This window comes from Citrus sinensis, chromosome 4 (genome assembly GCF_022201045.2).
Source record: "Citrus sinensis cultivar Valencia sweet orange chromosome 4, DVS_A1.0, whole genome shotgun sequence".
Classification (NCBI taxonomy): domain Eukaryota; kingdom Viridiplantae; phylum Streptophyta; class Magnoliopsida; order Sapindales; family Rutaceae; genus Citrus; species Citrus sinensis.
The window spans coordinates 20,923,291-20,948,357 of record NC_068559.1 but is presented as its reverse complement, the minus strand read 5'-3'; the positions used below and the strand labels follow the sequence as shown (position 1 = coordinate 20,948,357).

General features: G+C 31.4%; 1 protein-coding gene and 1 long non-coding RNA gene across 2 annotated transcripts; one reads left to right on the top strand and one right to left on the bottom strand.

Annotated features, from left to right (window-relative positions):
- Positions 1-13,502: 13,502 nt before the first annotated feature.
- On the bottom strand, positions 13,503-19,897 carry LOC102619911 (AUGMIN subunit 7). The gene is made up of 9 exons (XM_006484676.4): positions 19,615-19,897; positions 19,445-19,530; positions 19,304-19,365; positions 18,176-18,267; positions 17,868-17,993; positions 16,691-16,781; positions 15,868-15,975; positions 14,702-14,800; positions 13,503-13,926 (listed from the first exon to the last, which is right to left on the bottom strand). The coding sequence occupies exons 1-9, from the start codon at positions 19,746-19,748 to the stop codon at positions 13,729-13,731; spliced, it is 996 nt and encodes a 331-aa protein (XP_006484739.1). The 5' UTR covers positions 19,749-19,897; the 3' UTR covers positions 13,503-13,728.
- A 2,477-nt stretch (positions 19,898-22,374) lies between these two features.
- On the top strand, positions 22,375-23,399 carry LOC127901901 (uncharacterized). The gene is made up of 2 exons (XR_008054190.1): positions 22,375-22,874; positions 22,985-23,399. It is a non-coding gene; the product is annotated as an uncharacterized LOC127901901 (long non-coding RNA).
- The last annotated feature ends 1,668 nt before the right edge of the window (positions 23,400-25,067 follow it).

The window sequence follows — 25,067 nt, the reverse complement described above, 5'->3', positions numbered from 1 at the left end:
GAAAGAATATTTTAAAAATGGGTTTTATCAAACCAATCGGAGGTTTTCTTTGAAGGTGATGGTTGGGAAAGCATAATTTGGGAAGAAGAGCTTTCACCAGAGACAATCACATTTTGAAAAGAGGGTTTTGAGATTTCTTTGGAGATAGGGTTTTCTTTTTCTTCTTTTGAGAAAATCTGGATTTGGGAAAGGTTTTGTAAGGCGAGCATAAGCTCAGGGGACTTTGTAATGGAACTCATCCATTGTTTTACTTGGTCATCAGATGAAGTGGTTTTGTAATGGGCACCATGTTCTTCAACCATTTCTATCAAAGATTTAATAGGCATGGCTGAGGAAAGTAATTTATCTTTAGAAGGGGTAGCTTGGGGTTCTTTAGAGGTTGCTCTAGATTCAGAATCTTTAAGAACGGCTTTACTTTTGTCTTTCTTCTTTGGCGGCATTATCTGTTTTGAAGAAATTCCCGAGTTAGAAAATCAGGAATAAAATTTGTATCACCTTTAATATATTCAATATCAAAATCAAAAACACTTAAAATAGCTTGCCATCGTACAAAAATCTGTTTTGATGCAATATTTTGAACATCTTTTTCCAAAACATGTTTTGCAGCTTTGCAATCAATTCTAAGTAGAAATTTTTGATTTAATAAATCACTTTGAAATTTTGTAATGCATAAAACAATGGAAAGGATTTCTTTTTTGATAGTAGAATAATTTTTCTAGCAATCATTCCAATGTGCAGAAATATATTGTACTATCTGTTCTTTATCATTTTCTTTTTGCTTTAATATGCCTCCATAACCTAAATCAGATGCATCAGTTTCAACAATTTTAGGTAATGTAGGATTAGCAAGATATAAACATAGGATGCTTTTCACAGAATTCTTTATAAGCTTTACAACCTTGGTATGTTCATCTGTCCAAGGAACAGGTTTTTTCTTTAATCTATCATGCAAGGGTTTAGACATCCTATTAATGTTAGGACAGAAATCAAGAACATAATTTAAACTTCCAAGAAATCTTTGTAATTGGGTTTTGTCAAGAATTTTATCAGGAAATTTATCAGCAAACAAAAGAGATCTCTCGATTGGAGTGATTGTTCCTTTAGAAATATGATGACCAAGGAATCTGACTTTTGTTTGAAATAAAGAAACTTTAGAACTGGAAATTGCCAATCCAGCCTTTCTGGTGGCAAGATAAAAAGTCTTTAAATGTTTGAAATGTTGATTGATAGAATTTGAAAATATCAATACATCGTCAATGTAAACAATGCAAAAATCAGAATAAGGATTATAAATATCATTCATAATTCTTTGAAATTCTGAGGGTGCATTCTTTAAACCAAAGGGCATAACAGTCCACTCATACTGTCCAAATCGAACAGTAAAAGCAGTTTTGTAACGGTCATTAGGATGAATTTGAATTTGCCAAAAACCAGATTTCATGTCGAATTTTGAAAAAATAAGAGCAGAACATAGTTTTTGGAGTAAATCCTTTTTATTAGGTATTGGATACCTAATCCATTTTAGAGCGTTATTAAGAGGTTTGTAGTTTATAACTAATCTAGGAGTGCCTCTTTCAATTTCAGAATTTTTATTAACATAAAAAGCGGCACAAGACCATGGGGACCTTGACTTAACAATGAGTCCTTTTGACTCTAAATCTTTGATTTCATTTTTGCAATGTTGTTCCAATTCCATGTTCATCTGGATTGGACGTGCTTTAGTGGGGATTTGTCTTTCATTAAAAGAAGTTTCATAAGGTAGATCTACCATGTGTTGTTTTCTGTCCCAAAAAGCAGAAGGTAGATTAGCACAAATTTCTTTTTCAATGAGAGTTTTGAAATCAGAAATCTTTCTTTTAATGAAATCACTTTGTAATTGGCTTTCAATTCTTTGTAAGTTTAAATCCTTTTGTAAAAACATTAGATCACACTGTTTTGATTTAAGTAGGTTATTTATTCTATTTTGATAAACAGAACAGGCTTTAACAATATTCAAATTCCTTGTTTTAGGTTTTTCAATAAAAGGGAAAACAAGTTTCTTGTTTTTTGCTTTGAAGGATATACTATCATAATTGACAGTATATGGAGTTATAAGATTTATAAAAGGAGTTCCCAAAATGATGGCATGATGAATATCATTTGTGAGGACAAAAGAAGTTTTAAAATCAAAACCATTATTATGGATTGAGGCTTCAACCTTGGAACTGACATTCAGTTTTGAATTATTAGTGGCAGAAAGTCTTTCTTTTATTTTTTCATGAAATCTTTTGGGGACGATGTCTTCTCTAATGCAATTTAAATCGGCGCCAGTATCAAAAAGGGCAATGGCGTCCATTGCAAAATCATCAGAAAAGATTAAAGTGACTTTAACCAAATACTTTCTTGTGGTGATTTGCTTTAAAACAAATAGAAAATCATTGGGTACTGACTCAATGTTTTCTACTTTAATATCATCACCATCATCAAGATTAGATTCATTGTCTGAATTATCCTGCAATTGTTTTTGTAAAAGAAGTTGGATAGTATCAGAATCACTTTTTTGTTTTTCTTTTAAATCTCTGATTTCACATTTGATTTCTTTTATCTCTTTCTGAAGATCTTGGATATTAGGAACCGTCTTCTTTGTTTTCTTTTTATCCAAAATTTGAGTAAGATCATAAGAATTCTTTTTAACAATTGGGACTTTAGAAGTCTCGGCTTTATTAAAATCCAAAGTTTTCAAAAGTTTATCAAGATATTCTTTTTGAAGATTTGGATCAGAAATATGCTTTACAAGTTCAAGAAAAGTTTCTTGGTCTTTAGTCAAAACATTGATTTTCTTTAAATATGAATCAGATTCAGATTCACTACTGCTAGATACAGAGTCATCTGAGTCAAAAAGCTCATCAACTTGATATGGATCACTGTCTTCCGACATGGAAGATTCGGAATCAGAAGATTCGACAAGAAGGGGGGCTAATTTGGAAAGGATCTCTTCATCGAGGTCAAGTTCATGAAGCTTTTTGTTCATCCTGCAATAATTTACAGTATGACCTTTCATGCCACATTTATGACATATAGCTTCTTTGTAATTGAAAGGGGTCTTTGGTTTGGCTCTAAACTCTTTTCTTTTAGAGAATTTGAGTTTCTTATAAGGCCTCGAAGGTTTCTTATAAGGAAGTTCTCTAAAATTACGGAAGGGTTTCCTAAAATTTTTTGATTTGTAATGTCTTCTGCGGGGTTTAGTAGAACACTCGCCATTACAATCTTTGGAGATAGAAGTTTTAAAGGAGTCATAATTGAATTGTTTACAGAAACCGCCTAATTCTTGTTTAGACTTCTTAAGCTCCCACTTAAGTCGTTTCTGTAATTTCAAATCTTGACAAATCTTTAATCCTTCTTTATTGACAAAACTGACGAGTTCACCATAGGTGAGCTCATCATAAGGAATACGGTTATCATAAAGGGCTTTAATGGAATTTCTTACCTTTTCACCTAGAAGAGTAGGTAATCCAGCGAGAAATTTTTCTTTCCAAGTTATATGATTTGCATCATCCCTTAGAAATAGTCTGGTAAAAAATAAGGTTTTGTAACTTTGAAATTCACTAAGTTTCCTACATCTTAAATTATGTAGTAACTCAGCGTTTTTATCACGAAGGTGTGAAGGGTCACCAATGAAATAGAGGGAAATGGTTAAAATTATAGTAGCAACAGCATCCTGAATTGGATTGTTGAACTCATCAAAAATAGGGACTTCATTTTCATCGACTTGAATGGAATTTAGAATGTCTAATTGTTGCTGATTAGTGAGAAGATGATCCCACCAACCTTTTAATTGACTAGTAAAACCGGCAATGAGGATTTCTGATATAGCACGATCAGAAGTTCCTGCTTGGGTTTTATAGGCATTGGCTGCCATTGTCATTTGTTGCAACAATCCGAGGATATTGTATTCGGACATGCCGTCAATATTCCACTCATAGACTGAAGATGCATTATATCGGGATTGATTTAATGCACTTGGTCTATTATCTATTGCTAGATCCGGTGGAGTCTTGACAGTGGGAAGGGCTAATTCCCAATGAATTTTGTTGGCTTTAGAAGTAGAAGGTTCTTCTTTGAAGGCTTCTATATCAGAAGAGGTTATAGACATTTGGTCTTGTTCTAATACTCCAATCTTGCTAGATTGAGGAGTATCAGGGGCTATCTGAACTTTGCTAGATGAGGAAGAAGCAGCTTCTATCCTATCTAATTGTTCTCTAATGGCTTTAGCAAAATCTGATTTTGACTCTTGAACAAGCTTTTGGCTAGTTTTCGAAACCTGGAAGGGTTTGAAAATAGGTTCCTTAAGCTTTTTGTCAGAATCTGATTTTGTTGGAATAGGAGAAATTGATGGAACAGTAATAGTTGACTTCTGGATTTGATTTTCTATCCTAGTCAACTGCTTTCCGATTGTATTTAAGTTAGTATTACAGAAATTATTCTGTTGGATAATACTACTTAAATTTGCCTCTGAATCATTTGGTTTTGGAATTTTGTAAGGTGAAGCTCGAATTTGGACAGGAGGTTCACCGTGATCAACGGTTACACTCCGAAGAGGTGGGTGTTCAGACTCTATAGTTCTATCGCTATCAAGAAGTTTCCATTCAGGAACTTTCTTCCTAATAGTAATAGGGTTTGACTCTTTAAAATGATAAGAGATGTTGTTATCAGAAGAATACATCTCAAACCAATCAAAAAATAATATATGAATTTTATGAAAATTCACAAATTCATAGTAAGTTTGTTGGATTTCTTTTCTTTGGTTTAAAAAGTGTTTGAAAAACCAAAGTCTTTTTTCTTTGTTTAAATCAGAATAAAAATCATTATGCAGAGAAGTTTTATCTAATTCAAATTCTTTTTCAATGACATTAATGACATTTTCTGTAACAGCAGAAAACGTAGGGGAAGTTGGAGGAGAAGGTTCCTTCTCTTCCTGACTTTGTACATGTTGATTACTAGTGTAGATCGGATGAGGAACACTAGTGGTGTAATCAACTGATCGAATGGAGGTACTAGGTATATCTGAAGTAGAAAACCTAGGTTGACTTTTTATGGACTGAAAAGGGAGATTTATAACAGAGGGTATTTTTGTAAATTTCCTTTCTAATGAAGGAATGCTTGAGCACGACGCTTTATCAGAAAATCTGGATGAGATAGATCTCCTTAATGATAGTTTGACTTTACCATCGGAATACTGAGTCACATTTTGCAACTCTGTATTGGGCTCAAGTTGTTTCGGAATCGCTGGTGGAGCGGCTCCTTCAAGGATCCATTCCCCTGGAAGATTGACATCCTTCCATTGGATTGGTTTAGAAATGACCGTGTTTGCTTTGGACAAATCAGTCTGCAAGAGAAGGGTCTCATCTCTTTTCGACTGGTATTTATGCTGTGTGCTAAATGCAGAAATCATGGCTTTGTAAGAAATTTTAAAAATTAATGCAACTGGGATGGATCCCTTAATCATATGATAATTATGGGTTTTGATTTGTAAAATCATGCTCTTTAAAATATTTTTGTCTTTAAGAGAAATTGTTATATTTGGATAACAATCAAAAGATATGGGACCTTTACATAGACTAGATTCGATACTACTTAGTAAAGAATCATCAAAAGAGATGAATCGCCCATCTCTAAGGACAGCAAGGATAAAAGTATCCAAGCCTTCTTTGGTCAAAGGTTTTATTCCTACTTGGATTAAACCAATGTGAATATATTTGAAATTCTTTTCTTTTAATTTCTTTAAAGATTTTTCTGAAAACAAATAAATTGTTTCAAAAGGCTCTGAAAGAGTTATATCACGTTCTTCAGTCTTTATAATATAATCATGCTTTAAAAGATTAAGCATTTTTGTTTTGTAAATCTTTTCTTTGGAAATTTTTGGAAGTTCCCAACAATCAATTGCTTTATCAAAGTTCTCAATAATGAATTCTTCTGAACTCACAACATGCTTTGACTCACTAGTCTTCCCGGAAGAAGAGCTAGAAAAGGACGATGTTCTACAGATCGGAGGATCCATGGTCAAGACCTTATGGTCTATTTTTGGTTTGGTCAATATGGCTACAGGTATGGATTATCCTTCTGGTATCAGAGCCTAGGGGAGGAAAGTATTTTATTGTTTAGAGTTTCGTGTTTAAAATCTTGTGTTTTATTTTGAAGTTTTGTTTTGTGGTGAATTTTTACTGGTTGTAAGTCCCGTTTTAGGATAAGGATTCCGCTGAGGGCTGTAAATTCATACCTGTAGCCATATTGACCAAACCAAAAATAGACCATAAGGTCTTGACCATGGATCCTCCGATCTGTAGAACATCGTCCTATTCTTGCCTTTAATATTTCATTATGAGTAATGATACAGCCACAAACTCTTGTACAAACTTATTTTGTACAAACTGACGTGGCATTAATTCATTGGTTGAATGAAAATATAAATTAATAAAAACAAATCATGTGGGCCAAGTGATATTTAATTTAACCAATCTTATCATGCCACATCAGTTTGTACAAAATAAGTTTGTACAAGAGTTTGTAGCTGTATCATTACTCTTTCATTATAGATATCAAAATTTGCAGGTGCTGACATTTTAAAACATTTAAGATTTCTTTAGTTACACTGTTGTAAAGGCGTTTATTTTACCACGTGTAAAAGTCTAGAGAAGAACTATATACATACATACATATATATATATATATATATATATATATATATATATATATATATATATACTTTTTCTTTCTCTTTTTTCGAAGGATTTGCTTCTTGTATACTAGGATACATATACAGAAGCTATTGTAACTAGTCAAGGGAAGAGCAAAACCGTGCTAAGGAAGAAAATATGAATCTGCAGCAATCAAAGAAACAATTAGGGTTTGGTGACTTATCTTCTTCTTAATTAATAGAATTAGAAAAAAAAATAATGTTTCATTGAATGATCATTAATTTTGTTTAGTGTCAGACTAAAAAAAAAAAATTCCTTACTCTAGAAAAAAGAAACATATAGTTCTAATTTAAGGATTAATTTCTAAAGACAAAAACTAAGAGGATGTACTAATTAAAAGAGTTATATATAAATATATATAATATTTAGTTAATTTATAGATAAATCAAACATTAAGCAACCTCTACTCCGTCTATTTCAACACAAAAGTTTTGAGCAAGAGGAGAAAAATAAAAAAGAAGCAAACCTTAAACCTCCAACAAGTAGTACAATAAGGAGTGCCATTGTCATAATGTGAGGGACAAGCTGGTTGATTCCAACACTCTACGAAGCAAACGTCATTCTGCAAGAAAAGATTCCATTTAATTGATTTCGATAAAATTATAACAAACTATTTTACTAATCAATAAAATTTATTCCATAAAAATATGAATAACAGTTTATATTAATAGTTAGAAAACATATTTTGATTAATGTACTTTTGGTTGTAGAGCCAAAATGTGTTTATATTCATAAAACCTGAGGAATTAATCGAAGACGTGCAAAATAAATAAATAAGAATAATATAAAAAAATAAAGTTATAATAAAAAGTACTCACCGCTCCACCGCAAACAGCACAATTCAAGTCACATCCACGAGCTCTAATCATTCTGATGATGGTAATTAGTAATTATATATCTCGTGCTTAAAGCTAGAGAGTGGGCCTTACGATTTCTTCACAATTGTGAAATATCTAAGAAATTGTACGAATGCAAAAATAATTTTTTTTAAATATTAGTGTATAATTAAGATTTAACTACTCTTATTTTTTTATTTATTAAGTACCAATTATTTAAGTGAAGTTTGTCTAAGAGAAGTCATAAGAGAGAGTCTTGGTCCATTAATCTATTATCCCCTCGCAAGGGCAAACTTAGAAATACAATATTGTTCATATTAATTTCATGTGACACATTTAACATCAGTTTATAACAATTTTAATTATTTAACACGTTATTAATGAGTTAATAAGTTAATTATTAATCAATACATCGGTCATTGATTTAAAATGGTATGCTAAGTACTAAATTGGCAGCATGAGCTTCATCACAAGCATCGTAAGCAGTAAGTTCAAGACCACATTCGGAACTTTGGAAGTTATAAGCATATTATCAAACGAAGCTAAAGGGCTTCCTAGTTTCAAATTCTTTTAGTAGCTTTGCTGTAAGTTTGTCATTCGACTCTACTTTATTCTTATTTCTTTGTTTCAGTTGCATGTCTCTTATAATTAGGAGTAAGTCTCATTACAACCCTCCTTGATTTGGTGCTTTTACCGCGTCTTGCTTCGGTGAAGGTTTACCCTAGAAAAAAGTTCAAGACTATTACTTCTCGTGATTTACAAATGTATTCACTGGACGATTTGTATTGAATAATATGCGGGGTATTTATAAATGTACATGGTGTATCGTGCAAGGCAAGTAAATTGTGTCCCTTAATTATAGAAATGCTTGCATATGGAAGGACTCAATCGCTTTGATGTCGAATCGACGAGTTGTGTCTATACTTTGTTTAGGTTGTTTGTCAGAGTTTTAAAAAAGAGGCTAGGGTTTTGAGGGAGAAAATGTAGTGAGAATATATGGAAGAAACCACAAGATTTAATTAAACTTTAAATCTCCAAAATAAATATTAAAACAGCACAACAGCTTATGCATATGTAGAAACATGTAAGAAGAATATTTAAACTATATCTTTGAGTAATTATTTCTTTGGATAGCAATGATGTTTCCGAGCATCAAGGCCTTAAATTAGCTAAACTAGAGGATATTGAAGGGAGTTTTCCAGTTTTTTAAAAGTTCTTCGAGAGTAGATACTGGGCCAAAATTTTCAACAGTTGATTTGACAACTCTGACCCATCTCCAACAATATCCTTTTCCCCTGTTTCTTTCTTGTACATATGAAAGTTGAAACTCTTTTAATTTCTTTTTGAACATGTCTCGCGTGTGTTTACTTATTAGAATATAAGTGAAATGTATAGAATCCTCCGACTCTAGTATTTATATACTTATTTAAGGGTCAGAGTAGAAATCTCAGCTAGTTCATGTGTCTCACCCATTTTTAAAATGAGGAATAAGATTTATATTCCTATGAGAGAAAGTAGAATGAGAATCCACTCATATCTCTTCTTTTTTTTATCTTTCTCTTTAAATATAACATAATTATATTTTTTAAAATAAAATAATGCTACATTTATTTAAAAATAATAATATCATAATTTTTAAATAATATTATATTTATTAAAAATAATAATTTATATTGATTTTAAGTTAAAATTACTTAAAAATAATATTATTATATTCCCAAAGAATTAATAATATTATCATATAATATCTTATTTAATTTTAATAGTATTATATTTATTTAACATTAATAATTAATAATAATAAATAGGTTATTATAAGAGAATATTAATTTTGTACTATATTATTAATAATAATGTATCATTTATGTTGCTCTTATCAATAATTTTTAATTTACATAATTAAATTAATAAAAAATTGTGATTTACATAACAAAGAATATTGATAATAATAATAATTAATTTATATGATTAAAATTAATAATACAATAAATAGTTTATTGTATAAATATATTTTTATTCACTTTATAATTAAATCTACAATTCTTTAAATAAGAGTAAAACTATAATTTAAAATAATTTACTCTGATTTCAAGACAAAATAAATACATAAATGAAATTCTGATTCTTATTCCACACTATCATTCTAGTGCAAGTAAACAACTTACTTCTACTCCCAATCCACATTTCTGATCTCAAGATTTCTATTTCTCAGGATCCTCAATCCATTTTTAAAAGTAAAGTCTACCTAAAATCAATCTCTTTTAACCACATATGGGCTATCACTTCACGCATGCCTTCTTCAAACTATATGTTCTACTCTTACACCTGTCAGTGATTCAATGTAGTAGAATGTAATAACTTGAACAAGTTTTTTTTTTTAAAAAAAAGTATAAATTTCATATTACTCCTTCGTGAATTGAATATTTTAAAATTACCATCCTTATTTTTAGAAATCTCAAATTACTATTATTTTTATTTAAAAATAAAAAAATAATTGGATTGACTCATTCTTTTTATTTTCTTAACAAAAATAGATCGTATTTGAAGTTTTTAAAAATAAGGAAAGTTATTTAACAATAGTTAATTCACTAGGACAATCCAAGATTACCCTTAAAAGAATTAGTGAAGTATGATAAACACAAGATATGTTACATCTAATGTATAAACCTTGTAAGCGGATCATGCATGCATCATCTCCTGTGCCAAGTATGCTCCTGTAGCCTACCGTTTTTAAATTAGACAGCTCTCTTAATTTTTTTTTTCTTTCTAAACCATATTAATTAACCTAATCAGCTGATAGGAAAATGATTAAAAAATTAAAGGGTAAATGCGAAAAGAATAGGTATAAGATTCAACAGCACTCAATTTTTTGTGTTGCTTTTTTAACACTAGGAATAAAATGAGTACTGAAAAATTGATTAGTGATTTTTAGGAAGGACTCAGGGGAGAAGAACTTGATCTTATAAAAGAGGAAGATGGTCATTGGAGGCATTGTTGGCATTTGTCGATGGCACTCCAACATTCAAGTCAATGTATAGTAGAGAAGAGACTGGGTGTTTGTTAAACCTAAAAGAATATTCATAAAAAAGCGTTGAAAGAGTGAATAGAGGCCTCCTTTCGGACACGTAGCAAGTCGTGGAAGTAGGGGTTTTAGTAATTTTGAGGTGAAATCTAAATATCTCAGGTTCCTCCTGATCACGTTCGATATGTTGTATTCCCATAGTGGGAGATTTTACTTGGATCATATGAAAACCCTCTTACGTGCACATGGCCTTGTTGTTGGGGGGGAGGTGGGGAGGGGGGTGGTCGTCCCCCGTACAACCTTTCCAATGGCTATTTGTGGGGTTCTTTTAGTGGAGTCAAGCTGACTCAATAGAGAGATCTTCCCACTGACATTCCTAAATTTGTGGAGGTCATGTCACTGTACGGTGCTTCAGCACCAAGTATGAATCATCCTCTAATTTTTTTTAGATATAGGGTGGATCATACTCTCTCACCTTATTTTTTCCATTATGCCCCCGACCTTTCATTTTCCAGTTTAGGCTTATCATTTTAACCAAAACTCTTCAATGTACACATGTCACCCCTTTCTTTGTCGGTTCAAATTTTACCACAAACTCTTAAGTACTAACGCAGCATCACAAGCACTGTAAGCTGTAAGTTCGAGACCACATGCAGAACTTCCGAAGTCGAAGCATATTACAAAAGAAGCTATGTATTTGCTAATTAAAAATTTTGTGATCAGCTTTGCTGTAAGTTTGTTGTTCGACTTGATTTAGCTGTTCTTTGTCTTTGTTTCAGTTGTGTGTCACTTCTACGATGTAAAACTCACTATGACCCCTATTGATTTGATGCTTTTACCTGTTATTTTTTATTTTAAATAAATGGTGTTGCTTTGTCGAGGTATAGTAGAGAAGAGACTGGGTTTTTGTTAAACCTAAAAAAATATCATAAAAAAGAGTTGAAAGAGTGAATAGAGGCCTCCTTTCGGACACATAGCAAGTCGTGGAAGGAGTTTTAGTAATTTTGTGGTGAAATCTAAATATCTCAGGTTCCTCCTGATCACGTTTGATATGTTGTATTCCCATAGTGGGAGATTTTACTTGGATCATATGAAAATCCTCTTAAGTGCACATGGAATCCTCTTAGGTGCACATGGGCTTGTTGGGGGGGAGGGGGGGAGGGGGGCAGGGGGTGTGGTCGCCCCTCGTACAACCTTTCCAATGGCTATTTGTGGGGTTTGCCTACCTTACGTTTAACGTAAGGTACAACCCTCTCACACAGCTAAGAAGTAGGTCCTAATGAAACCCATTGTTTTAGAGAGGGCCGTACAGCACGTTTAACGTAAGGTAGCAGCTCCCCTATTTGTGAGGTTCTTTTAGTGGAGTCAAGCTGACTCAATAGAGAGATCTTCCCACTGGCATTCCTAAATTTGTGGAGGTCATGTCACTGTACGGTGCTTGAGCACCAAGTATGAATCATCCTCTAATTTTTTTTAGACATAGGGTGGATCATACTCTCTCACCTTATTTTTTCCATTATTAATTAACCTAATCAGCTCGTGATAGGAAATGATTTAAAAATGAAAGGGTAAATGCGAAAAGAATTGATATAAGATTCAACAGCACTCAATTTTTTGTGTTGCTTTTTTAACACTAGGAATAAAATGAGTACTGAAAAATTGATTAGTGATTTTTAGGAAGGACTCAGGGGAGAAGAACTTGATCTTATAAAAGAGGAAGATGGTCATTGGAGGCATTGTTGGCGTTTGTCGATGACACTCTGACATTCAAGTCAATGTATAGTAGAGAAGAGACTGGGTTTTTGTTAAACCTAAAAAAATATCATAAAAAAGAGTTGAAAGAGTGAATAGAGGCCTCCTTTCGGACACATAGCAAGTCGTGGAAGGAGTTTTAGTAATTTTGTGGTGAAATCTAAATATCTCAGGTTCCTCCTGATCACGTTTGATATGTTGTATTCCCATAGTGGGAGATTTTACTTGGATCATATGAAAATCCTCTTAGGTGCACATGGAATCCTCTTAGGTGCACATGGGCTTGTTGGGGGGGAGGGGGGCAGGGGGTGTGGTCGCCCCTCGTACAACCTTTCCAATGGCTATTTGTGGGGTTTGCCTACCTTACGTTTAACGTAAGGTACAACCCTCTCACACAGCTAAGAAGTAGGTCCTAATGAGACCCATTGTTTTAGAGAGGGCCGTACCGTACGTTTAACGTAAGGTAGCAGCTCCCCTATTTGTGAGGTTCTTTTAGTGGAGTCAAGCTGACTCAATAGAGAGATCTTCCCACTGGCATTCCTAAATTTGTGGAGGTCATGTCACTGTACGGTGCTTGAGCACCAAGTATGAATCATCCTCTAATTTTTTTTAGACATATGGTGGATCATACTCTCTCACCTTATTTTTTCCATTATGCCCCCGACCTTTCATTTTCCAGTTTAGGCTTATCATTTTAACCAAAACTCTTCAATGTACACATGTCACCCCTTTCTTTGTCGGTTCAAATTTTACCACAAACTCTTAAGTACTAACGCAGCATCACAAGCACTGTAAGCTGTAAGTTCGAGACCACATGCAGAACTTCCGAAGTCGAAGCATATTACAAAAGAAGCTATGTATTTGCTAATTAAAAATTTTGTGATCAGCTTTGCTGTAAGTTTGTTGTTCGACTTGATTTAGCTGTTCTTTGTCTTTGTTTCAGTTGTGTGTCACTTCTACGATGTAAAACTCACTATGACCCCTATTGATTTGATGCTTTTACCTGTTATTTTTTATTTTAAATAAATGGTGTTGCTTTGTCGAGGTTTGCCCTAAAAAGAAAAAGGTTCAAGACCGTATTAATGCATTTTTTTTATAAAAAAAAAAAGATTGCATATGAATATATTATATGATAACGAATGCCAAATACAGCGCCACTGAAAATAAAAACACTGAGATTCAAATATGAGAAAATCAACTCTAAAAACCAACATACTTTACACATAAAATTTCATACAGTAACTTAACATGCACCCCCAATCGAACAATTCCTCGGAGCAGTCAACGTTTTCAGGAATTGACAAAGATCTCTTTAAACATATATCAAGAAAAGAAAAAAATAGAAGGAATAAGTGACGGTTTTCCGCTACTTTTAGAAACTTCATCATGAAGTCACTTTTTCACCACGTTCACGAGCAATGGAAGCCGAGAGAATAGAAAGATCGCGGTTTAAAAATGTTAATGCAGATTCGCACTCAGAGATGATTCTCGTGACAGAAGACGGCTCACCGGCTACTGTTTCGGATGATCCGATAGCAAGAGCTGCATGTGAGTCCCTAAGATTTCTCAAGTTACCTAAAAACTGCATCAAAATGAATTTTCTGTTACAATTTTTACAGAATACCAGACAGTGGATTTGCTGCGACAAAAATTTTCTTTTCTTGAAAAACTAGAAGAGTAGTAAACACAAGAGGAACAACAAATCTTCAAGATGCAATATCCAACATATTATCATGAGGTATAATATTCTGGAGATTACCATAAGCTCATCTATTTTGCACAAATTAGATGATGCAGAAAGGCACGATTTCTTTCTGATGTTCTTGGATAACTCTCAATTTCTTCCAGTGTTTTTATATTTCCTCTTCTCTTTCTCCTTTTTACTTGGGGGTACAGAGGGGTTGGTTGGGAAATAGCATTGTTGTGAGAGACAAAAATCAAAACCAAAGTGCAACCCCAAGAAGTTAAAATATCTATGAAAAACCATGTAGTTCTCTGGAGAAAGTAATAACTATTCCCAGGCACAACTTCCTGTGAAACTAAGTTTTCCGTCCTAAAGAGGATAGGTACTGCACATCTGTAGTCTCGGTTATTGCTGTATCTAAACATCATATATGATAATATGAACTACTACCAAATCTCAAAGACAGATAGCCAATTACAGTGAAGAAGGGAGAAATGCCATCAGTCATATCATAAATGATAAAGCTTGCTCGAGCAGAGGTATAATAAATTGCTATCATCTGCATAGCTAGTATTTTTAATGGATCAAGTGGCTGTACTTTTAGTAAAGAACCTCCTGAATCCAGCTAAATGAGACAGTTCGAGAAAAACAAAAAGTGTAATCACTAGGATACCTTCAAAAGCATTTTATACGCCTCTAACAAGCGATTGGCAGCTGGCCCAAATCCATGAAGCTGCGGCACCTCCATCATGTGTGTCCAGGGGCGAATTTCCTGTTAAAAGAAAAAAGATTGATAAAATGCACCAAGAAACAAGTACTCAATAAAGGGTGCAAAAACTAACAGAATACAAGAAAATAGTTATTCAATATCAGTGTAACTATGAACACTCCCATCGAAGCTGCAGAAAGTTTTAAATGAGATTGGGAAAACTGTTATGATAAAAATTCTAAAATATGCACCTATATGTCAAAGTCAAATACATCATTGAAATTGTGGAGATTATCAACAATGAAATAATACAAAGGCCAACTGCATTTTACAAACTAAAAATGCATTCAGCAAATAACTCATTTTCAATATTAGATTAAGAAATTTTTGTCTGGTTAATCTTTAAAAATGCAATTTTGGAGCACGAATTCTTCAGTTTGTATTAAATCTGAAAATCAATGATTTTTTTCTTTTTCAATTTTTTTCCGCAAATGATAAAATGAATTAGAAGAGTATACGCATGTATAACAAAGAACCGGGGAAAAATCCAGGCCAACATCAGAACACTCAATTTACCACCCCGTTAGTCAGTCATTGTTGAAGATTATCTCAGTTCCCACCTGAATAATTATATGTAGTTGGTGCTAGTCCCATATGACGGCAACGGGTTTGATTTTGGTAGCAATAGAATACCTCTATTCTACTTTGGTTTCTAATTGAACAGCTGCTGAAAATAAGTCTCCAATAACTAGACACTGTTTTTCTCTATAGAATACTTGTTAACAGAACATAGATTTCGTCAAACCCAAACGATAGCACAAATCATTCCAATATCTTCTCATTCTATTTGATCAGATGCATAAGGATATTTGATTTTCTAATGTAAATTGACGAAGGATTAACAAATCTAACAGCTTCTCAAGTCTCAACTGAAAATTAAGCTTCTTCAGCAAAAGGTATTAAAGATAATAGGCACTGGAAGAGAACAAATCCATTTTCACGGCAATAAAAGCATAGTTTAAAGGTATTGGTGAGAATTCCTTCAAATTGTCATGTTCAAGTTTGAAACGAGATGCGAGGTAACAGAGTATCTCAATGGAGATCATGTAAAGCTGAGAGCAGGGCACAACCTTCGTGTAAATTGTATTGAATGTTCTTGCAGTTTCTAGAAACGATTCCAGATGCGCCCGCAGTTGAGATTCCACCTCTGCATAGTCCTCATCTGGGTTGTAAGCATGCTGACAAAACAGAAAAAAGGGGGAAAAATAAGGCAAATTGGAAAATTCATAGAGTCAGTAACAATATCGAAATTCTGGAAAGACTCACTGGCACAAGAAAGAAGAATTTAGAAATGAACTAGTGTGATTAAATGGTGAAAGTTAAAAAACAAATCTATAGGAAAACTTTCCGTAAAGGAGCTAATTATGTTGTCATTCTATAATAAGAATATATCCTCTACAGCATCCAGACACTGCATGGAAATCAGTTATAATGAGAAAAAACAGAAAAAAAAAATCAGTACATAAACCGAGAACATAAGCTAAATGTAAAAAGCATGGGATATTTGAATAATTACTCAAAATTGTACCAGGAAATATTAGAACATCTTAACCATCACTTTACAGAACTAGGAACACAATCTAGTAAAAGCCTAACCCCTCAGAACTAAGTGTCTATACAACCAACAAAGTGGAAGAAGAAGAAGAAGAAGAAAAGGCAAACTTAAGCATCGCCTAATAGCAAGGCTGAATTTCAGCAAGAAAATCCAATGATGGAAATTTCATCATGTCAATAAAGTATTTCTATTCTTATCATGCTTTAAAGCAACCACAGAAAAAGATTGTGTCAGAGACATAAAATATGAGAAGCTTATCACACTACAGTGTAGTAACAGGAAAATGAAAATGAACAGGTAAAAATTGCAGAAAATAGGTCTAAGGAAGACAGATTAACCTTAGATGCCAAATCAGTGACCTTTTGCTGAAGATTTAGGAGTATCTTTGATTGTTCAGACAGCTTTGTCTCCAGCTCAGAAACATCTGGTCTACAAATGAACTTTGAATCATGGAACAGAATGTTACTACATCTAGTGATAGAGGAAACTAAGAATTGGCAAATAATACCATATCTTGCTGTCTTTATTGAAGGAATTACCGATATTTTCCCTTTTTAAAACTAATTACTCATTTAATGAAGGTTTGAATCTTAATTGACGAGGAGCCCAAAATGAGGAAGAAGGATTTCTGTAGCCCAAATGTTGCAAATAGCTAATATTATAAGCAGCTTTGTCAATATTAAATGCTACAGCAATAACAGCAACTTTAGTAGTCGGTGAAACAGTAAAATATGATAAGAATTTCATTTCACTGCAAATATGATGTTCCTGCATATTGAGCTATCCTGTAAAAGATATCATGCCAATCCGGCAAAGGTAGGATCCCAAGAGAAAATCTGGGAACAATCCTAACCTTCAGTAGGTTTTTCATAAAGCAACGAACCTCGGTCTTCAAATCACCACTATTTTACAATGCATTTACCAGTTAAATAAAAAATAAATGTTGCCAAAAAATATCATACTCCAGACTCAAGTTAAAGTCTCTACTTTTCTTCTAAGCTTTCCATTTCTCCCACAGACTACAACTTCTAGATGGCAAAAAATTCCATACCGGCAACATTAACATGGATGTACAGATTTAATGAATTAATTTTTAAGTACACACAAATTATATCAGAATTAAGATGATCGGTCAGTTCACTGATAATTCAAAAACACCTGAATCTAATAGAAGTAGACAAAAATAAATAAATAAAAATAAAAGTAGACAAAAAAAACTCAAGATTGATATGAAATAATAACTAGATTGAAGTAATCAAATTAGTTTGCAAAGGCATGATATTTATGAAAAGGAAGTTGTATCTTTCCAAGATCAATAATTTGTATGAGAATACACAAACTTATAATGATCAGTTTTGCAATCACAAGTACAATTGGAAAATTAAAGGCAGAAATCTATCAATCATATCTGATATAGGCTTCATAAGTTCATTCAAAAAACCTTGACACGAGAAAACGCTAAAAAAATGATATCGCCAGCCAGAGATATGAACAAGGAGGTTAAAAAGTTCTTACAATGGATAAATGGACTGAATCTGAACATCAGCAGGAAACAATTTGCACTCTTCTGAAAAAATTAAAGCTTGTTTCTCTGCAATAGAATCTATTAGTTGTATATCTTTCGCAACCTGCTCATCAATGCTGGAGAAGAATGAAAACCAAATATCAGGTATGCTATTAAAAGTAAAAAGAGAAAATAAACAGAGAAAAAACTAGCAGCAACATTTTACTCACAATTGGGATCGGTGAATATGGTACGAAAACATGACTACAGCTAAAATAAGTATCAATTATGAAGCAATTAATATCAAAATGGTCCCAACCTCCATTCAGGATTATCAGCATAGATGCTCGCCTCCACAAGATCAACGATAAGACGAAGCATCTCAGTTCGATCTTCATAGCTTCCATGCCCCTGAAATGTAAAAGCAGACATAAACTAAAATTTAAGTTTTCCCCTTGAACGATATAGAAGTACAATTGCACATAATCGATGCATGTATTCAAACTTTTAATCGGCATTTCTTGGGCTCCTTGTGCAGTGAATCCTAGACTACAAAAAGTTTCACACAGAACAGATAGGATCAATAAGAAAACAACTGTTGTAACATTCCCGCAGACATAACTATTCACAAAAACTTTCATGATACAGCACCAATCAAATCAGAGCTTGGAATATGACAGAGATTCACTATCTAGATATTCAAGATCAATACATAATATACAAAGCACCGGGTTGAAGGCATGATTCTTAGTATCCTCCTCCCTTCAAATTCACTAGGTAGATGACAGTGAGATTCAAGTGGGGAATCACAAAAGGTCAATAAATAACCAATAATTACGATTCAAAAAAAAAATCAACCCGTTTCCATATTTTTCTTTTTGTAGAGGAAGACACAAACAGAAATGCAAATCATCTTTCACTTACCACCCTTTTCTCAATCAACAAATTCCAGCTTCTACATAAGCATAGTTTTCATTGTTCATGTTACACCACCTAGGAAAACTGGAAGAAGTCAAAAACAAACAGCACAAATCATCTTTCAGATTATCACTCTTTGTCTCACTCAATAAAATCCAGCTAATTGTTTATGTACACCATCTTCAAGAAATGGAAGCTCTAATCTTCAAGAAATGGAAGCTCTACCTTAACTCTCCAAACAAAAAAAGGAAAATTGTTGAAACTTTCGACAATGTGGAGAGCTAAAAAATAACTGTACTTTTCTAGTTTGCTGCTTATATTCCACTGTCATCCGCAAGAGACCACAAATTCCTTACTTTGATTAATGTTTAGAGCCCATATTGTAGAAAACAAATCAATTTAAAAAAAATAAAGACAACAATTCACAAACTAAACATGTACAAGCATTTTTTATTATCCCTAAGCAACTGTAATTCAACCACATTTATACATACAATACAAAAACAAAAAATAAACTTCAGCCACTTACTTGAATAGCTTCCGTGTCTATAGTAGTTGTAATGCCAAGGAATTTCGCAATCTCTGCTAAATCTGCCAAACAAATGCCATAATTTCGAAATTCTATCATAAATTTAATTAAAAAATAAATTAAATACGAAATTAAACTTACATTGTATACGAGCAGTCTCTTCATCACGATCCATAGCGTCACCTTGTAAATTCTGTTGAGAGAAGGGAGATTTATCTCCCAATAACCTAAAATATCAAATTCATATCATAAATAGAAGTGTGAGTAATTAGCGGAGGTCAAACAAGTAGAAGAAGTAAGTCAATTTTTACTTGAAGAAGAGCCATTCGAGGAGAGAGTAACGCTCCATGCCGGCGAAGAGCAGAGACTGAGCTGGCGCATTGGCCCTAGGGTAATTTAGCATCGCTAACTTTTTCTGTATCTCTTCCATCTGTTTGGCTGCCATTTTCGACTTGATGATCTCTGAATCTTTGAATTTTTTGAAAGTGGAAAATTGTTTGAAAAATTTCAGAGCCCAGTGAATTTGTGTTTGGCAGTCGAGATTAATGTAATCCGATTGGAGAAAGATTTATTCTTGTTTCACTGTAGACTGAACTAACTCCATATGAGATATCCTTCTGTGTAATTTTTTAAATACCACTTATTCAATTATAGTTTTTATTAATAGACATTTTATAAGTAGTTTAATTGATTAATTATTAATGTGAGTTTTTATTAAAAATTATAAAATTATTTTAATAAACAATTTTTTTTAAATTATGTTATAAAATGAATGAAACAAAATTATCTAATAATTAAAGGATATTTTAAAGACTGTAATTTTTAAATAAATTTTTTAATCTCTACTCTTAAAATTTGAGTTTTGATTAGTAGAGACAAAATAATTTATTTATTTTTAAAAGCTCTACTAAAAAAAGTTAAATAACAATAAAATATTTGAAAAGAGCTTATGAAATTAAATAAATACTTATGATTATTAGATAAACCATATCAAAAGAGATACCAAATTGTAAAAGTTATTTGTTTCATTGATTACCCTTCAATTATCACAACTTATAAAAGTATCCCGTTTTTGTTTGAAAACTACACTATAAATCCTTTTTCAAGCACTTCTTCTAATTTTTATTTTACTTTTAAAAAACTCTCATTAATTAAACTTTTAGTTTTTAAGGCAACCATTATTTGTATTTGGAATCTATAACACTACTCATGAAAATCTTAAAATTTTATCCTAAATAATATAACATGTAATATATCATTCATTAAGTGGTTACTGATTTTTCATAAATTTTAAGTAAATTAATTATATCATTTTACCAATCAATAAATAAATGTCAGATCATTTACGATAAAATCTTTGGATAAAATTTGCTCTAACACTTGTTTATTTGAAACACTCATTTAATATCTAATATCTGTACAAATGATCGAGCATTGCTAGGAGCAATAATTATAGTTTGGTTACGTAAAGAAATTTTTCCATCGAACAGCTTTGTCCATTCATGTCTTTGAGTGTGTTTGGGATTAAGGTGCTGTAACTTTTAAATTACAATTGTTATGGAAAAAAAGCTATAATTATGAAATAAAAGTTAATAATATATAGTAAATATAAATTTTAAATAATAATTTTGACAAAATTATTAAAGATATAAAAGATTTTCTATGATACAAGTGAAAAATCACATTAACATAACTTTCAAGTTATAACAGTTGATGTTTACCAAACACTTTAATACTGTAGCTTGGAAACTAAATATGTCAAACCTCAATTCCAAACGCACCCTTTATCTACTAGAAATTTTTGTGACTTCATGTCACGATGAGTCAATTAGTCAATGAGTGACACCATTTTTGCAAACAATAATGGAGAACAAAGACTCTTTGGGTGTGTTTGTCACACTATATTGTATTATGTTGTATTGCATTATTTTTATGTTGGTGTATTGTATTATGTTGTATTGCATTAGCACTGTATTATAACAATGTTGTACAATTTTTGGTGCTGCACTGTACTATATTAATTTTTAATTAGACTATATTTGGTGTTGCATTATATTGTATTAATTTTTTGTGATTAATTAAATTAAATAATTAGAAAATAATATTTATTAATACTTAAAAAATAATAAATATAGAAATCTTAAATTGTAGAAATTTAACAATTTTTTTAGTAAATGTCAAAAATTAATGATTAAATTTCTAAAATTTGTATTATAATTATAATAAAATAAAATTTATAAAATTTAATCTTATATGTAAATAATAAATTTAGATTATAATTAATATTATATTTGTTAATATAAATTAATAAATTATTATTCAATAATATTAAATTATATTTTAATTTATAATATATTTTTATTTTTATATTTTAATATATTAATAAATTTAATATAAATAATTATAAATATTTAAATTTGTATAAATTTAAATAATATTAATTTTAAAATTAATATTAATGTAAATAATATTATAATATTAATATATTTTTTATATGAATCATTAATAAATAAAATAATATTATCATATAATTTATTTTTATATTTTATTCATTATATTAGTATTTAATAATAAAATAATTTATTTTTATAATATGGTGCATTATAATGCACCATAATGAGATCTCAAATTTTGCCAAACATGTTATTTGTAATAAACTAATGTGAATAGTAATATAATACCACACAATCCCATGCACCAAACATACCATTTGGGTGCGTTTGGTACACTGTATTGTATTATATTATATTGTATTATTTTAATACAGATGTATTGTATTATGTTGTAGTGTATTAGTAATATATTATAATAATGTTGTACAATATTTGGTGCTCTACTGTACTGTATTAATTTTTTGTGATTAATTTATATTATATATTTATAAAATAATATTTATTAATACTTAGAAATATATTAAATATAGAATTTTAAAATTTTAAAACTTTTACATTAATTTCTTGTATTATAAATGTAAAAAAGAATTATAATTCTTCATAAAACATATGTAAACTAATAAATTATAAAATTTTCGATGACATAATATTTTCTTTTTCAGCATCTCCCAAATTAAATAAACTTTGAAATAACGATCGGATCAAATAATTTAATCAAATAACTTTTAAAAAATTATCACAATATACATAAATAATAAAACATACATTTAATAGGAATGAATGACAAAACAACTAATATATATTTTGCTTGTTTAATAAAATAAACGGTAAAATAAATTCTATAAAAAAATTGGTAAAATAAAATTATAAAATAATAAACACAAGTTGTGTCTATGCATTGACATGTCATCCTTATCTCTTTATCTCCCTCTTTTACAGGACAAAATCTTCAATCTTCAACCTTCAACCCTCTTTAATTTCTTCTCTGTTCTTTTCTTCCTATGTTTCTTTTTTCTCCCCTTGTTATCATTCCACAATTTTCTTTTTTTCGGTTCTTTGCATCCTTCATTTATTTATTTTGTCAATAAATCCTTTTTCCTCCCTTTAAATCCTTTTCTTTAGAAGAAGAAAAGAATAAAGAAAATAAGCAAAAAAGAATAAGTAACACTGTCACAGGGGTCTGATTTTTCTTTTTATCTTTTTTAAAAAATGGCTTTTATAATTTAAAACACTCAAGTTATGGATAAAGGCAAAAATGCTAATATGAATTTGTTGTGATATCGTACAGTGGCTGCGGACCCGCGGCATAGAGATGGTGGAGTATGGGTGCCGCGCGGGAGAACTTGACGGCATTGACAGCATCGAGTACTCAAAGTGGCTGTTGCCGTGCTAGTGTCGGTGATAAATGTTATGGCTGAGCCGGTGTTGGCGATAGATTGGGTTTTGAGAAGAGAATGGAAGCAAAGAGAAGACGTGTTCTGTGGCTTAATCGTGTTTTGAAGAAGAAAAACTATTACTCTTTTTTTTGCCCTTTCTTTAAAAGCAATCACGCGTAAACCCGATACCCCCCACGGGTTTAGTTAATGCGGCTTTAACTGTATAACAACAGTAATGTTATGCGGTATAATACGAAGTCAGTTTTTAGCCAAACATAGGGTTGTATTTTTGTTTTAATTGCTACTACTTCGTAGATTTTGAGAACATTTGAGTGATTTTATAACCGTGGCATGGCGGAAACTTCCTTAATGAATTTTTCTCCCAGTGTGTCATCTAAAGATTTTTTTATTATTTTCAACGATTTTAATAGCAACAATTGAACTATTAATGACATATTTCACCTAATGGATTTCAATAAAATTCCTGTCTCCTTTTTCCTCAATTCATCTTTTGATGATCGTGCTTAGCATTCTTGATGTTCTTAAAGCCATCCTGATCTTTAATATAGCTCTAATTGTAACTAGGAATACTTCATATCCTTTTACAATTTACTAATCACAACGAAAAGCGAGTACAATCAATAATTAAACATTACTCTTATCAATTCATGTATTGAAATAATAAATCCGAGTTCAAGGACAAGTATATCCATAGAACATAAAACAATGATCGTAGACAATGAAATTTATTATATTTAATTTCTTCCAATATTTCAGCATTATTTTTTATTTTTAACCGATGTGAAGAAGCCATTAGAAAAAAAAAAAGGTAACTTATTCATAAAAAGAATATGAATAGAATTATTTAGAAAGGAAAAAGCTTATTACATTCATTCATGCATTGTTTTATTATACAAACAACAATAAAATATTTGCGTATCATCAATTTGTGATTCACAATGTTAAAATTCATTAAATGAATATTTTATAATAATTCTCTAATGAGGACACACTTATTTTAACAAAGTAAAAATACCACCAACAAACAAAAAAATAGATTTCAATGTATTGGTGGACTAAAAAGTACAAATTTTAATACACCAACAAATGAAAAAAAATATAATTTTTAATATATTGAAATCTATACATTTTTATATCTTAGGCATTCACACTTTAACTACTATATTAAAATAGTGGACTAGAATGCTAATAATGTAATAGACCAATGAGTCTTTCACCTAGTGAAAGAATCTTTTACACTCACAATGTGTGAGAGTAAGAGATCGAGCTTCCATAAAAATATTTTGAAGGTTAGTTCTCTCAGGTAGAGACAATCGTCTCCCTCACAAGATGTGAGTGGAGTAGACAACTTTTGAATATTAGAGAAGGTAGAGACAATCTTCTCCCTCGCAAAATATAAGCAGAGTAGATAGTTCTTGAACATTAACGAGGGTTTAAAAATCTAAACAGTGCTTCAGAAGATCAATGTACGCAACGAAGGGTGAGGGGTTTTAGTTGTTCTAATTGTAAATACTAATTCTACCAATTGTAATCTCTGATGTGGAGACAATATTCTCCCTTACGAAAGGGAGTGGAGTAGACAGCCCTCAAATATTATAGAAAAATTAATGGGCAGTGTTTACAGCACTCGACACAAGGTGCTAAGGGTCCCAGCTGTATAATCCCAAATGTGATCTTTGATGTAGAGACAGTTTTATCCTTTACGAAATGTGAGTAGAATAGACAACTTTTGAATATTAGAGAAAAAGCCCTCAAATATTATAGAAAAATATGGGCAATACTTACAATCCTTAAAATGAGGGGCTAGGGGACTTATTTGTATAATATGAAATGTGAGTGAAGTAAACAGCTCTCGTATATTAGGAAAAAAAATATATGAGCAGTGCTTACAACCCTCAATAAGAGGGAATAGAGGTCCCAATTGTATAATTTAATTGTAAATATCAAATGTAATCTCTAATATGGAGATAGTCT

What these genes read in the sequence shown, in the direction of transcription:
- LOC102619911 (XM_006484676.4), bottom strand. Translation starts at nt 19,748, where the DNA reads ATGGCAGCCAAACAGATGGAAGAGATACAGAAAAAGTTAGCGATGCTA. An exon ending in GCTGATAATCCTGAATGGAG is followed by an intron (nt 17,994 to 18,175) that starts GTTGGGACCATT and finishes ATTCTTCTCCAG; the next exon opens with CATTGATGAGCAGGTTGCGA. An exon ending in TCACTGATTTGGCATCTAAG is followed by an intron (nt 15,976 to 16,690) that starts GTTAATCTGTCT and finishes CTGTTTTGTCAG; the next exon opens with CATGCTTACAACCCAGATGA.